The 14825-nt window shown below is 44.0% G+C and overlaps 1 protein-coding gene and 1 long non-coding RNA gene across 3 annotated transcripts in view; one reads left to right on the forward strand and one right to left on the reverse strand.

Annotated features, from left to right (window-relative positions):
• LOC117814473 (calmodulin-binding transcription activator 1-like) overlaps nt 1–14825 on the forward strand; it is a 78229-nt gene that overhangs the window by 55636 nt on the left and 7768 nt on the right. For both annotated transcript variants that reach the window (XM_034686924.1, XM_034686216.1), the window contains exons 8-14: nt 1262–3144; nt 5527–5653; nt 6143–6277; nt 11421–11569; nt 13111–13295; nt 13373–13451; nt 13545–13812. In XM_034686924.1, the coding sequence (XP_034542815.1) occupies nt 1262–3144; nt 5527–5653; nt 6143–6277; nt 11421–11569; nt 13111–13295; nt 13373–13451; nt 13545–13812 (2826 nt within the window). The remainder of the gene's footprint in view (nt 1–1261; nt 3145–5526; nt 5654–6142; nt 6278–11420; nt 11570–13110; nt 13296–13372; nt 13452–13544; nt 13813–14825) is intronic.
• Nucleotides 4711–8631, reverse strand: LOC117815792. The gene is made up of 3 exons (XR_004631889.1): nt 8277–8631; nt 6125–6303; nt 4711–6004 (listed from the first exon to the last, which is right to left on the reverse strand). It is a non-coding gene; the product is annotated as an uncharacterized LOC117815792 (long non-coding RNA).

Here is a 14825-nt window from a genome sequence, read left to right on the forward strand (position 1 = left end):
AAAATAAAATGGATAATTTGGTTCACTGGCTTGCTTGTAGGTTTTGTAAACAACTTGGCAGCAGAGTGGGGCGCAGTCTGGAGTTGTGCCAGTGCTCATCAGATGAGACAACACGTAACAGCAGTTCAAGGTGTACTAAAATATATCATCTTTGAGTGATTATCATTCAGCAGAATCATATTATTTTATGTACCTCATGAAAATGTAAAACAACAAGCCTAAATTTGACACCGGTGTGTTCAGACTTCATCTGTGGCCTTCTTTCTATCTCACTTTGGATTCATTCAGATAAGGACCAATCTTTTCCTCTTGGCAGGGATAAAACACTTCAGAAAGTTTTTCAAACTTTTAATTAAATCATTGTTCTTTAAAATCCATCCTATAAAGAGATTGTCTGCTCATACATACCATTCAGCAAGGCTTGAAGCACATGAAGGTTTTTTTTTTTTGGCTGTTTCAGCAATCAGCGCCATGCTGCCACCTAGAGGCTGATACACATTACACCCAAGAAAGGAAAGGAAAGACAGAGGTGCCTGAAATATCCAGCATGTATTATTCATAAATGAACATCAGGGAGTAGAAAACTGAAGTACACTCACTGATACACACACACACACACACACACACACACACACACACACACATACACAGGCTTGCGCACTTCCCCAATCCTACTCATCTTCACCCCTCTTTTGATCTGGTTCAGAAGGGCAAATAAGGACAGCTGCCCAAAACTAAGTGCTTGTTGACTGAAGAAGTACCTCACTCCCCTCTCCCAGCTGAATCATATTCCCTTTGCTTCTCTACCTGCCCTAATTTGCTCACACAAACAGATTCTGCTTTTTTCCTTTCAAAGCACTTCTGTCCTAATCACTGGACTGATCTTTGGCCGTACAGGGGTGTCATGGGTATCAGAGTTCAAACACCTAGTTGCTATTGCTCTCTGACTACAGTTCAGCTGAATGGGCTTTGAATTAAGACATCTCATTTGAAGAGTGGAAATACCCTCAGTTGTTAGCAATTAAAGTGTTTACCAAAAACAGCATATTCAGCAATTTCACAAGTGTGTTAATGGCTTTTTAACGCCTCAAACAATGCCAAAGATTTTGAAAATGATTCACTTCAGTACGCGTTATGAACACTGGAGGGCGCCATTACACACTGTCAAATGTTTGTGGAGTAATGCTACCAGTAAAAGGAAATGATAAGGACAAAAACATAATCTTAAACTCTTTATGTCTCCTTTTGTCTCCACTCTCAGGTGCTGGAAGCAACCTGCATCAGAAATGTTCCAGTGTCAAGCAGCGCATCATCTCATCCAAGCAGGAGTCAGGGGCAGCAGCCGGAGGTGGAGCTGCAGTGGGCACGGGCGTAGTGACGGGCCAGAGAGTTGAGGAAGCAGATGGCACAGAAGTCCAGAACAGCGACGTGTCAGAGGGCCAGACAGAGCCCAGTCCTGGAGGAGGAGGAGGAGGCAGGAGCAGAGCAGGAGGGGGAGAAAGGAGGAATGGCAGGATAACGAAACCTTCTCTCCTCCCACAGAGCAGTATGGAAGTGTCCTCATCTACCTCCACCAACCAGGTGGAGGTCCCTGACACAACCCAGAGCTCCCCATTGTCAATCACCAGTGACATGGCTGACAGCCCTGCTCTCGCTATCGGGGCCGGCTTGTCACAGAGCACAGCTGTGTTCATGTCTGAGGTCACAACACTGACAGGGGATTCGGTTTACTCTGCTGGCCACACCCACCTGTTAGCATCCACCCATGAGAGCACCACTGCCGGCATCCTGCTGGCTGTTGCCCCTGAGAATCAGAGGTTTGCGTCTTTTCCTGGAGGCGTGGGCTTAAGTGAGGGGGGAGAGTTAGTTCTGTCCAGCTCTCTGGACACTGGTGGAGGAGTCAGCCTCCCTGAGACCACAATGACCTTCGACCCTGACTGCTTCCTCAACAATCCCAAGCAGGGTCAGACGTATGGAGGAGGTGGAGGGAAAACTGAGGGCTGTAACGGTGATGACGGAGGACTCCACTGCTCCTCTAACGGCTTTGTCTACAACCCCAACCTCGTGAACAACATCAAGACAGAAAACACGTCCCTGGAGCAGCCTCTATCCACTCAGAGCAGCTATGTGGGAGAAGGGACAGGTCTCAGCCCTAGCACCACCCTAGAGCAGATGGACTTCAGTGCTGTGATGTCATCAGCCTGTGTCCCAAGTCTTGGCCAACCTACACACCACCCCTCCCCAAGCCTTTTCCTCCAGACCTCCCCCCCGGGTAGCCAGACCTCCCAGCTGCAGACCAACGGTGCTGAGGCTACACAGGAATCGGGTGAGGCCCAGGCTTTCATAGGCCTGCCCACAGTGCCAACAGACTCTCCAGTCACCAACGGAGACCCGCATACACACCTCCACCAAGCCAGCTCAGACCAGCAGGGCCTGTGTGGAAGAAGTGGACAAGGAGGGGCAGTGGGCTCCTTTCCTCTGACCCCACAGGATACAGCTGCTGACCAGTTGGGTGGCAGAAAACAGCGAGAGGGTGGGGGCTTAGACAAAGCGTCTGAGAATGGTGGAGAGATACTAATCAAGCCTGGAGACCCTCATGAGGCCTACACAAGTGTTGACACCGAGCACTACCTGCAACCCACAGATGACAATGGAGGAGGAGAGGAGGGTGGGGGAGGTGGTGGAGGGGGTGGAGGAGGTGGGGAAAATGAAATTCTCTGTAATGGTGTAAGCTTGTCAGGGGCGAGCAGTTCAGTGGTGGCCAGTCCCCAGTCTATATCTGCCACTGGAGGTATAGAGGGTCCGCTCTACAGCTCTCCTCTTCCTCAGCAGGGTGGGGGGGTGTCAGCAACAGCAGCAGGGACAGGAGCAGCCATCAGTCTGGAGGGCTTTGAGGCGTCATTTGGAAGCCAGTTCTCTGATCTCATCAATGATTTCATCTCAGTTGAGGGCTCTGGAGGCGGGGTGGGGGCTGCTGTCACTGGGGTTCTGATGCCTCAGGAGGGGGCAGCAGGAGAGGAGCAAGGCACGGGAGCAGGCCACCTGCAGAGCGCGGAGGTGGAGCAGGGAGCTCTTGGACTGTTGCAGGAGACTGGGAGGCTGTTTGGTGTGACAGACTACTCCCCTGAGTGGTCTTATCCTGAGGTTAGTAAACCCAACATGATTATCGTTCATTACTTATTCATAGTTGTTCCCTACAGGAAAAAAAATCAGTCCCTCCATCACCATGCTGTGATTGACGGTAGCTTGTACTGATCTTAAATGCACAATTTGTAATAAGATGCCAGCCTGGCTGTGTGGTCATTAAGGACTGCGAGTATCTCAGACTCAGCTGATTGGATTTTGATGAAATTTCAATATTACACTGATTCCTCCTTGGTGGCTTCATTAATCTACACATGTACCACTTCTAATATCACACACAAGTCATGTTACAGAGTAAGGTTAAAACCTGTAGACACATGGCATCTTACCAGCAATTTGTTATTCCAAATTCAAGTCTAACTCAATTAGCAGTGGCGGTTCTGGGGAGGGGCCAACAGGGGCCAGTGCCCCTGTAAAACTGAACCTGGACCCCCCTGTGGCCCCCCCTCCACACCAAAATAATATTATACAATCAAAAAAGCTCCAGTATCGTGCCGATGTTACAGGCGGAACACATGCACTTGGTTCCAGTTCCTTAGAGCGCTAAGGGACTCATGTTGAGTGTAAACAGCCAAACAGCAGCTGTCAGTCTGCATGTTGATCTAGTACACAGTAGTAGAAGAAGAAGAAGAACGTACTTTATTAATCCTCAGGGGGGAAGTTCAATTTTTTCACTTGTGTTATTTTTGCTACACGCACAGTTTTTGGTTTATACATACAAATGCACAAACATGCAGTGGACATGCACTTAAGGAGAGATGTCAGAGTGAGGATGCTGCCATCAACCAGCGCATCCCAAGCAGTTGGGGGTTCGGTGCCTTGCTCAAGGGCACCTCGGCAGTGCCCAGGCAAGTGAACCAGCACCTCTCCAGCCACCAGTCCACTTGCCAAACTTCGTCCACACTGGGACTCGAACCGGCGACCCTTCGGTTCCCAAGTCAAGTCCCAGTGGACTGAGCTACTGCCGCCCAATGTCTAGCGTTTAGGGATGCACTGATGTTTTGCCAGTTTGTTCTCAGCCGGTCCTCGCCCTTCTCAGTCTCTTTTGTCAGGGATGAATGTGTCCCTCTGACAACACCATTGGCCCCAGCCTGGTCCCCCCAGTAAAATTGGTCTAGAACCGCCACTGTCAATTAGTAGAAAAAATGTCCAATAAGAAACTCAGAAAATAAGCCACCAGTCCACTTGCCAAACTTCATCCATACTGGGACTCGAACCGGCGACCCTTCGGTTCCCAAGTCAAGTCCCAGTGGACTGAGCTACTGCCGCCCAATGTCTAGTGTTTAGGGATGCACTAATGTTTTGCCAGTTTGTTCTCAGCCGGTCCTCGCCCTTCTCAGTCTCTTTTGTCAGGGTTGAATGTGTCCCTCTGACAACACCATTGGCCCCAGCCTGGCCCCCCCAGTAAAATTGGTCTAGAACCGCCACTGGAAATTAGTAGAAAAAATGTCCAATAAGAAACTCAGAAAATAAACACACCTTTTATTTATTTATTTATTTATAACCTTTATTTAACCAGGAAATGCTCATTGAGATTAAAAATCTCTTTTCCAAGAGAGTCCTGGCCAAGATAGACAGCAGCACAGTCACAGAGTTACAAATAGACAATAGACATATAGCAGACGCATACAACAGCTACACATTAAGTACCCACCTTCTGAAGGTGCGCATAATCAGCTGATATTTTTCTGCAACTTTCTTCCAGAATCATCACTGAGATCATCATCCTGATCATCTCAGTTTTGGGTTTCTTAAAAAAACCATCACATCACTGCTTTGCCCCAAAGGCTTAAAGTATGATGTCATTATACTCAAAATAACCTTAAAGAAGCACTACAAATGCCAAATAGAAACCTCAGCCAAATGATGCCTTTTTATATCAAAGTTTTCATTGTTGTGTACTCCATACTTCATGGTTCCAACATTTTGAGAGAACAACATGTTGTTTATGTTTTATTTTTAGCTCAACTAGAGAAAACATATGCCAGTGTTGTTCAGATGGTTCGAGCAGCTTTGTTCTACTTGGATGTAAGGAGTAATACAGTCTCTAGGGGCTTCTACCAGGCCGCCTGGACTCACATTTTCTCATTAACAAAATAATACACACTTTCTAAAGAGGCAAGTTGTACCATCTATCAGTTAAGATTTATATACTTTGGAAACAGCAATTTAGGCCCCTGTGTCTCTAAGGTGTTGTGTACAAACTCACGCTCTATTAGAACCACTGACTAACATGGATTGTTATCTTAGAGATATTATACTCGCAGACTCACATTCGTTTTTGGTTTCTATTTATATTAACCTATGCTCAGAAGTAGTTTTCTTGAGGACAAAGGAGCCACAATGTTTGATATATGACTGAAGCCTCTGTTTGTGCTGCAGGGTGGAGTAAAGGTGCTGATCACAGGGCCATGGTTGGAATCGAGCAGTGAGTACAGCTGTCTGTTTGACCACATCAGTGTCCCTGCTGCTCTCATCCAGCCTGGGGTGCTGCGCTGCTACTGCCCAGGTAACACACACACACACTCTTACAGAACACACATCCTTCACCTAACACAGAAAAACACTTTCCTTTAATTTAATATTTCAAACTTTCTCCACTATCTCCCTGCTCATCCCTATAATAAACGGATTCTATCAAACTGTTTTTCTCCATAGCGCAGAAGAGTCTAATATCTGCACATCCTTATCAGTAGATGTTAGCGTTTCACTCAAGATAATAAGAACTATGAAAAATAGCATTGTGAGGAGGGACGCTGCATGGCAGGAACACACTGAACAGTTAGGCTTAGAAATGTGGTTTTGGGAGAGTACACAACATGAGTCACATCCTGCTCCAGCGGGTGAGGTCAGGGAAAAACTGCAAGACAAATAGTCTTTTAGATATTCATATGGACAAAGCGTGTCAAAACAGTCACAGTGTGTTATGGTAAATGTGCTGTTAATGCTCTACAGGTGATCTGACTGTCTTATCCTTTACCTGCTTTTCTGTTTGCAGCCCATGATACAGGTCTGGTGATGCTGCAGGTGGCTATGGGTGGTGAGGTTATCTCTTCTTCTGTGGTGTTTGAATACAAGGCCCGTGATCTTCCTGCCCTGCCGTCTTCTCAGCATGACTGGCTGTCCCTTGATGGTGAGAGCACTTCCTTTTTGGTTTGACTAAACAGGAACACATGGTTGAGTTCTTACTGTCTGCTGTTATTTATTTATAAAGGAGCATAAACTGTGAACAGAAATAGAAATGTACATATCTGTTTCATTGTGTTGCATTCATGAATGACTAAACAAGTTTATACATTCTTTGTTTTATTTTATTTATATGTTTATTTCAACAGGGACAGTGTACAGCCATTTAGTTGTACCAGAGTTAGGTAGCAGCTAATTTACATCTGTAGTCCCTGGGCAGGAGACAGAGGTGATGCCTCTGTTAAAAACAAATAGTACATAATTTAAACAGCTACACAATAATACATAACTACTATAAAACAACAGGGATACATTTACATAAAAACTACCAACACAATAATAAAATATAAATAGCTAAAAGCACTACACTATGAAGGTTGTTATATTTAAGTGAGATGAGGACATGATTGGGTTGATTTTAGTCATGATTTCATCCTGGAATCTTGGATAGTTACAAACCAAAAACTTCATACATCAGTTTTAATTGTCTTATCCTTTGTAATTTTGCATTTAATTGATGTCCGGCCTTCACACCTTTGACATTAATCATCATGTCATTGTGCTGCCCTTTTGTTGGATACACTGTCATGAGATGTTTTATCTAACACAACTGAAGTAAGTAAATTTAAGTAAGTAAGTAAGTAAATTTTATTTAGTATAGCACCTTTCACAGAATAAAATCACAAAGTGCTTCACAGGAAAATATCCAACACATTAAAAGAAACAGACCATAGCATAAATAGAACATTAGTCTGAACACAGTGAGTCGAAGGCCTGTTTAAATAAATGTGTCTTCACAAGTTTTTTAAAGGCGACAACAGATATAGCAGAACGGACATTTACAGGAAGAGCGTTCCACAATGTCGGTGCCACAACTTCAAAAGCACGGTCACCTTTTGTTCTTAAGCGCGCTCGAGGGACAACCAGCAAGCCCTGGTCAGAAGACCTGAGTGGCCTACTGGTAAGGTAGGGGTGGAGCAGGTCGACGATGTATTCAGGAGCCTGACCATGCAGAGCTCTATACACGAAAACGAGGACTTTAAAGTGAATCCTAAATTTAACTGGAAGCCAATGTAGGGAAGCTAGAATCGGAGTGATGTGGGTTGTCCGGCTGGACTTGGTCAACAGCCTTGCAGCAGCGTTCTGGACTAATTGAAGACGATGGAGGGACGATTTACTGAGGCAGGTGAAAAGTGAGTTACAATAGTCCAGTCGGGATGAAACAAAAGCGTGTATGATCATTTCCAGTTCGGGATGTGACACAACAGACCTGAGTTTGGCAATGTTTCGTAAATGGAAGAAGCATAACCGGGACAACTGTTTTATGTGGTGATCAAAGTACATGGACTGATCGAATATAACTCCAAGATTTCTGAGTTTAGACTGGACAGCAGAGGAGAGGGAACCAATACACTGAGCAACCCTGGAAGCTATAGTATCGGAACCAACAATAAGGACCTCTGTCTTGTCAGCGTTTAGCTGCAGGAAGTTGTCAGACATCCAGTCCTTAATGGCAGTCAGACAATCAAGCAAAACTATCAGCTTGTCTGTGTCATCAGGCCTAAAAGACACATACAGCTGGATGTCATCAGCGTAACAATGATAAGAAATACCTTTGAATTTACTGATAATGTGACTCAAGGGCAGCAAATACAAGGCAAATAATACAGGGCCCAATACAGAACCCTGAGGGACACTACAGGAGAGAGCAGCAGTTTCAGACATGTATGGACCAAGTGACACAGAAAAACTCCTGTCAGAGAGATAGGAAGAGAACCAATCCAGGGCACTCCCAGAGACACCTACCCACTGCCTCAGCCTCTCAGTCAGGATACAATGTAGCAGATCTCTTGATTCAGTTTGAAATGTCACTTGATTAGTAGGAATACTCTTTTCTGACGCGTGTCCACCGTCATTCATAAAATTAAAATAATCAATTTACTCACAGGTCTGTAGTTCAATCTCAGTTTATTCCATGAGAGTTTTTCCATTTTCTTCCACTGAAAACCACTCAAAAACAGGCTCAAAATTGGTCATGTGATGCTCCAACTAACCCAAAACAAAAGAATGTATTTACACACACCTGTGCCTCCTGCCTTATATAATTACTAGCCACACCCATAACCAAAACCCAGCAGGTAAATTCCCACTTAAACTAAAATGGCTTCAACAGATGTAGAATGGTGTCATGGCTGTGTGATATTTGCCTGTATTTTGTTCCTCTGTGCTTGATTGCAGCTGTTTTCCTATTTGCTCCATAGGGCTGCATGCACATTCCTTCAAAAAGTAGCAAAAACTGCAAAACACTTGGTGTGTGTGTGCGTGTGTGTGTGTATGTGTGTGTGTACTTTTCACCTTCACAGCACATGAACTACAGTCATTAAGACAGCCATGTATCATAGAGTTCATTGTGAGTGTCTGTGTGGTAGAGATAAATCTATTTCATCTATCAAATTATTTTTTGTTAAGAGGCATAAATGTTCTAGTGAGATTACAATAATAGTGAATCGAATTAAAACACACTGTGTGAAATGTTAGAGGACAATTAAGTGTTCTTTGAGTCAGCTCTGGGGGATTGCAAACATCCGCACCAGCACCGCGGGGGTTAGCTTTCTGTGTGCAAATAGATCTCCTGATGCAATTGCAACTCGGAAACGCACGCGGGTCTCCTCGTCGAGGCATGTCCTGGGTAACTCTGTGTTCGCCCCCGTCTCTGCGTTGCGCAATGCGGCAATGCGGCTCTACAGTCACAGCAGGCTGGCTGTTTGAAGGGAAGTGAAGGGCAAGGACATTCGTGGCACAATCGACTTGATCCAGTTGACAGTCGAAATGTTGGGCACCCCCGTGGCAGTGTGCTGTGCTGCCTCGCGGACGCTATATATAGGCTTTTGTTTGACTTTCAAGGATGAGAGCGAGTCCTGAATATGCGCCCTGGTTATTCTCACTCAGCTCTGTTGTTTGGCCGCAAATATACATCAAAGACTCCTTCTTTCTTTTTTTTTTAAATGGAGAGATATAAATAATATTGAGCAAATATCCGTCAGGGCACGTTGTCACATGTCATTGTATCGGTCCAGGTTATGGGCTGTCTGTTGTTGTACCGATGACGAGCGAGGCTCCCGCAGCTCCGAGTCTGGCGGGCCGATTTGAAGCGTGTCTCCTCCTGCTCACCCAGACACAACGTGCGCTCTCTCTCTCTCTCTCTCTCTCTCTCTCTCTCTCTCCCTCTCTCCCTCTCTCCTTTCTCTTCTCCGCACTTGGTTGTGTTTTGCTCGCTCGGAGTAGCAATGTGTGAACCGCACACTTCAAACTAAAGGCGGTTGAGCAGAAGCGGGAACAAAGAGCGCAGCAGATAGAGAGACTCGCTGTTTGGGTTCGTAGCTTATTTGATTTTTAAAACTGATGATAACTTCACAACGCGCTCATTTTGGTGGCGTTCACGTCTGTGTTGTTTGTAGCTGGGCTAAGTCTTTTGTTGTCATGCTGCTGTAGATGGACATAGATGTTGCCTGGTTGTCTTAATGTCGACTTTGAAGCTGTGACTCCTTGAAGCGTCAAAATGTGTGTGGTGCACAGTGTGTGTCGATTACAGACAAAGGGGCAGGAGAAATGCCACAAGTCCTCGTTGTTTGAACCGAACAGCCTGCTTGATATACGCTGCAGACCTGCTGATAAGAAGCTTGTTTTGTCTTGTTGGTCAGCATGTTCAGTTTCAGCACCACCAGGAGTGGACAGCGCCTCTGAACTCTTAAACAACAAGTAAAGGCAGGAGGGTAAATCAGGATCCTTTAGAGGCCCAGATAATAACAGGCCTAGAGGTGTGGGCAACTATATATATATATATATAAACACTGACATATTACCTCTTTCTCTTTGTTTTTGTTTCCATTATTTTATATTGATTACCTCTATTAGCTCCTTTGCTATTGTACCATAAGTGTGTGTTTGAAAAATGTCACTTTTAGTCAAAATATCTACAAATACATTTGTGGGAATACTTCACCCAGAATGTAAAATGTCAAAATGACATTCCTATTTTTCCAAAGTTAAATGTAGTGTAAAACATTTAATTTATATTACCTTTATAAGCACACGTGTGTTTTAAATTCATGCCATGAAAGTGTTGTAATGTAGGCCTAATATTAGAAAGTGTTGTGGTTTGCTGATGGTGAGAATCTGAGAGCCTCATTTACCTTTGTGAAAAGAAAGATAAGAGATGTTTGTGAGTAAATATGGGGAAATAGTTGAACAGACATATTGTTGTGTAAAGATGGTCAGTGAAGCCACAGGTCCTCAGAACAACTTGAAATAATCAAGTTAATAAAATAAATAATAATAAAAGAAAGAAACTTTATGACACGTGGCTTTTGAAGAGACTCTAATTTGTCATAAAAATACAGTTAGTTCTATGCACTCAGCTACACATGAATTGAAGTTGCATCCAGACAATGTACCTAATAAAAAGTTATTATAAGAGAAGTTTCCCTCTGTGTGATTTAGCACTGACAATTGTGACAAAGGAAAACAGCTGCTATAGTGTGTTGCTTTCAAAGAAGCTGTCCTTCCAAGAAACTCTACACCTCTTCTTATTGGCTGATTAGAGAGGGAGGAGCTTAAGCCTCTATGTCACACTCATAGCACCACCTTTTCTGCTCTGTTTGCTTGCTGCAGACAGCAGAAAGAAACATAGGAGTGAAATGAGAGGAGAGAAAAATAGAGAGACTGAGTGAGAGAGCAGCAGGTAGGATGACAAAATGTGCACTGCAGCAAAAATGCAGCAGCACTGAAACAAAGGGTCACATTCACTCACTCAGCCTTACCATTGCTACACAAAACCCACATCAGTTGCGTTTGTCACTACACTCTTACACACACATGCAGTCAAAGACGCACACAATTGACTTGGCTCCAAAGTTACCATTGTTGGCAAGGGATTTATTGGATTGGATTTATTGAGCTCCTCAAAGAAGAGCTTGTCTCTCTAAGCCTCTCTAAGTAGGATTTACTAAAACGTAATATTGATTTGCTTCAATGCAACAAACAACTAGCCAATGCTTACTGCTCCATGTGTCTCACGGTCATTTCTGTAGATACCCAGTTCAGGATGTCCATCCTGGAGCGTCTGGAGCAGATGGAACAGAGGATGGCTGAGATAACCAATCAGAACCCCAGTTCAGAAACCATGGCAACCAAGGGAGGCGGAGTGGAGGGAGGAGGAGCCAGCGATCAGCAGTCTCAAGTAAGGCAGAAGTGATTTAGTCTGGATGATTTTTTTTCTGTACAGCCAGTTGATATATAACATTATCAAGTGCAATTCAAGAAAACAAAACAAAACAAATTGTTTCAGTCATGAAAATGTAATATAAGTAAGTCTTTAAAGGTGACATATCATGCAAAATCAACTTTTTAATGGTTCTCTACCTGAAATATGTGTCCCTGTCTACAAACCCCCTGAAAATGAAAAGAATCCATTCTGCCCCTGTTCTGATTTCTCCACCTTTCTGTAAATGTGTGCTGAAACCAGCCGTTTCAGTTTTCAGTGTTTTTCATACGTCACAACGCCATCCGGTCTGTAACAGGAAGTCAGAGCTCGGAGCTTGTTCAGCCCATAGACTGTATAAAATACAACTCAACCCCTCCTCCGTTTTTCATTCCCTGCACACATGTGTGCTAACAAGGAGCTTAGGAGGGAGGCATGCTAGTTGTAGGCTGTCTTAATAAACACAAAGGTCGGTTTTACTCCCCACATCTGCAGATTTGAAGATCTAGTGGATGATTTTTAGTTTTCATGGAAAAGTGCTAGCGCTAGTTAGCATAGCCACATAGCTACATGTTGGTAGCTGTGTGCCAAGACACACGTCGACATACTGACAAATAAAACAACAAGAAACACTAAATCTGTGACCAATGGTTCAGAAAGGTCCTGCTGCAGGCGCCTCTCCTTCAGGATCAGATTCTGGATCAGATTCAGAGGGTTGAAGTAACGTGGGTCTGTGAGCAGCCAACATGTAAACATTAGATCAACGTGCTGGACAGCCGAGGCCACACCCACTTCCTGAGGGGGCGTGGTCAGAGAGCTCATTCTCATTTAAAGGCACAGACACAGAAAACAGCCTGTTCTGAGCAGGGCTGAAAAAGAGGGTTTTTCAGGCAGACCAAAATCTGATTTCAAAGTGTTTTTATGAGCATAAACTTTAAAGACATGTTTTGGGGACCTCTTAGACCAATATATGTTGATGAAAAAGAGCAGAATATGTCACCTTTAAAAGTGTATGAGTCAATGAGATTACATTTGAATGATGATGTTTTCATGGTTCAAACTGCTACAGTAGATCAGAGCCTTCCACATTTTGTGAAAGTGAAATAATTAAATGATAACAATTTAATAATAGCAAAACATGTACAGCGCAACACAATCAATAACAGGCAAACATCCACTTCAGATCATGAGCGGTGTAGAATCCACTCTGCTGCATTTTCTGACATAATTCTAAAATAAATGGATTAAATAGAACAAAGGATGTAAGCATCACAAAGCTTGCATGTTGCAGGACAATTTCACTTCATTGGAAGGTGATGCTTTTATTAGGTCACACCCCTGAAAGTAGCAGTCTCATGACCTTATAACAGCCTAAGCATGTTTTAATGAACTACACTCTAGCTTTAAAGTAGTCAGAGGCTTAACAATTTGTTCAGCATCATTTTGACATAAAAGTAATGCAGGTAAAACTCTGTTTACTTCCAAGTATAAGTATGTCCTTTCCTTCTTCAATCTTCCAGATTTCCCCTGATCAGGGTTCCTTTGAGGGTCGCGTTGTAGTGGTGTGTGAGAAGATGATGTCTCAGCCATGCTGGGCTTCATCTAATCAGCTTGTCCACAGTAAGAACTCCAGAGGAATGACCTTACTACATCTGGCTGCAGCTCAGGGCTACGCGGGACTTATCCAGACACTTATTCGCTGGCGGTGAGTAACAAACAATCATTACACACCTTTGTGAAGCACAGACTTGAAGAGTTAATTCCACTTCTGTGTCTCCGCAGTACAAAGCACGCCGACAGCATTGACCTCGAGCTGGAGGTGGATCCTCTTAATGTGGACCACTTCTCCTGCACTCCATTGGTGAGTGATCAATATTTATGAATGAGGTTTTAAGTGTTTCTGTCTGTCTCGCCATGGTTTTGTGTGATCTTTGTTTTCCCGTGGTCCCCTCAGATGTGGGCATGTGCTCTGGGTCATACTGAGGCAGCACTGGTGCTTTATCAGTGGGACCCGAGAGCTCTGGCTATTCCTGATTCACTGGGACGCCTGCCGCTCAACATCGCCCGATCTCGGGGCCACACGCGATTGGCCGAGCTCCTGGAGCAGCTTCAACAGACCCCTCAAGCTCAGGGTCAGCCTGGTGACACCTGGATGGACAGGTGGAGAGGTGAGCCACAGACCAGCGGAATAAACAACAGCCCAGCTCCAAACTCTAACTCTGGTAAGAAAGCCAACTGGAAATGATTTGTTTTTATTCACCTCTCATATTGGTATAAAGCTGGTGAGTCTAGCCTATCATAGAGAGTCAAGACAGCTTGATGGATACTGTTCAAAATAACAAAAGGAGTCTAAAATAATCTCTTTTCATTTTCTGAAACAAAAGTGCAAACAATTACACTTGCCAGCTGGTTGTCTGGCAATTGCTTCTGTTCAAGCAAACATGCTGCAAGTAATCCCCACTGAAACAATCCTGAATGTTTTTAGTACTTTGGATTTTTAGTCAGAAGAAACAGACAGAACAACATGTTAATTAGTGAACATAAGTGTGTGGTTGGGTGGTTTTGTTTTCTTCAGACAAAGCCAGATTTGCTGTGTCCCCTTGTTCCCTGTCTTCCTCATAATCCACTTCAACCTGTAAACTCATCTACTCAGCCTCCTAACTGTCATGAAAATGGGATCATTTTGTCTTATCAACTCTGAGCAAGAAGCATCCTATTAAAGATTATATTTAAATAATTCAACAAGAAAATCCAACATTTTCCTCTCCAGACTGTCTGAACTTGAAAGACTGAATGTAGCTAAACCATTACTGTCTAAGGGCCTGACCTACTAAAGGTTTACGTGTATAAAAACACGTGCAAACTTGATAGCACGCATAAAGCAGATGTACTAACCGGGAGCACCGAGGATTGCATCTGTCAAATGAGCAAAATAGCACTCGCCATTCATTTAGCGTGTTTGCCTTCATGAATATGCAGAATACATGTAGATCATCAGAACGTGCAAAATACTGGGAGGAGGAGATGCAAATGTAATCATTTAGCGCACGCAATGTTATCTATCAAACCTGAAGCAGATAGCGGGCGGTATTTTTGCGTCTATATTTAGCACGTTTGAAAGGCAGGTGCAAACTGGCACAGCGTTACGCACACATGGATGCGGTCACTGCAAAGCTCATCATAACTTTACAACATGCCCGCAACAGCGGGGCTTACAAGCATTACTACAGTTTTT

Source organism: Notolabrus celidotus, chromosome 1 (assembly GCF_009762535.1).
Source record: "Notolabrus celidotus isolate fNotCel1 chromosome 1, fNotCel1.pri, whole genome shotgun sequence".
In the NCBI taxonomy this organism is placed as follows: domain Eukaryota; kingdom Metazoa; phylum Chordata; class Actinopteri; order Labriformes; family Labridae; genus Notolabrus; species Notolabrus celidotus.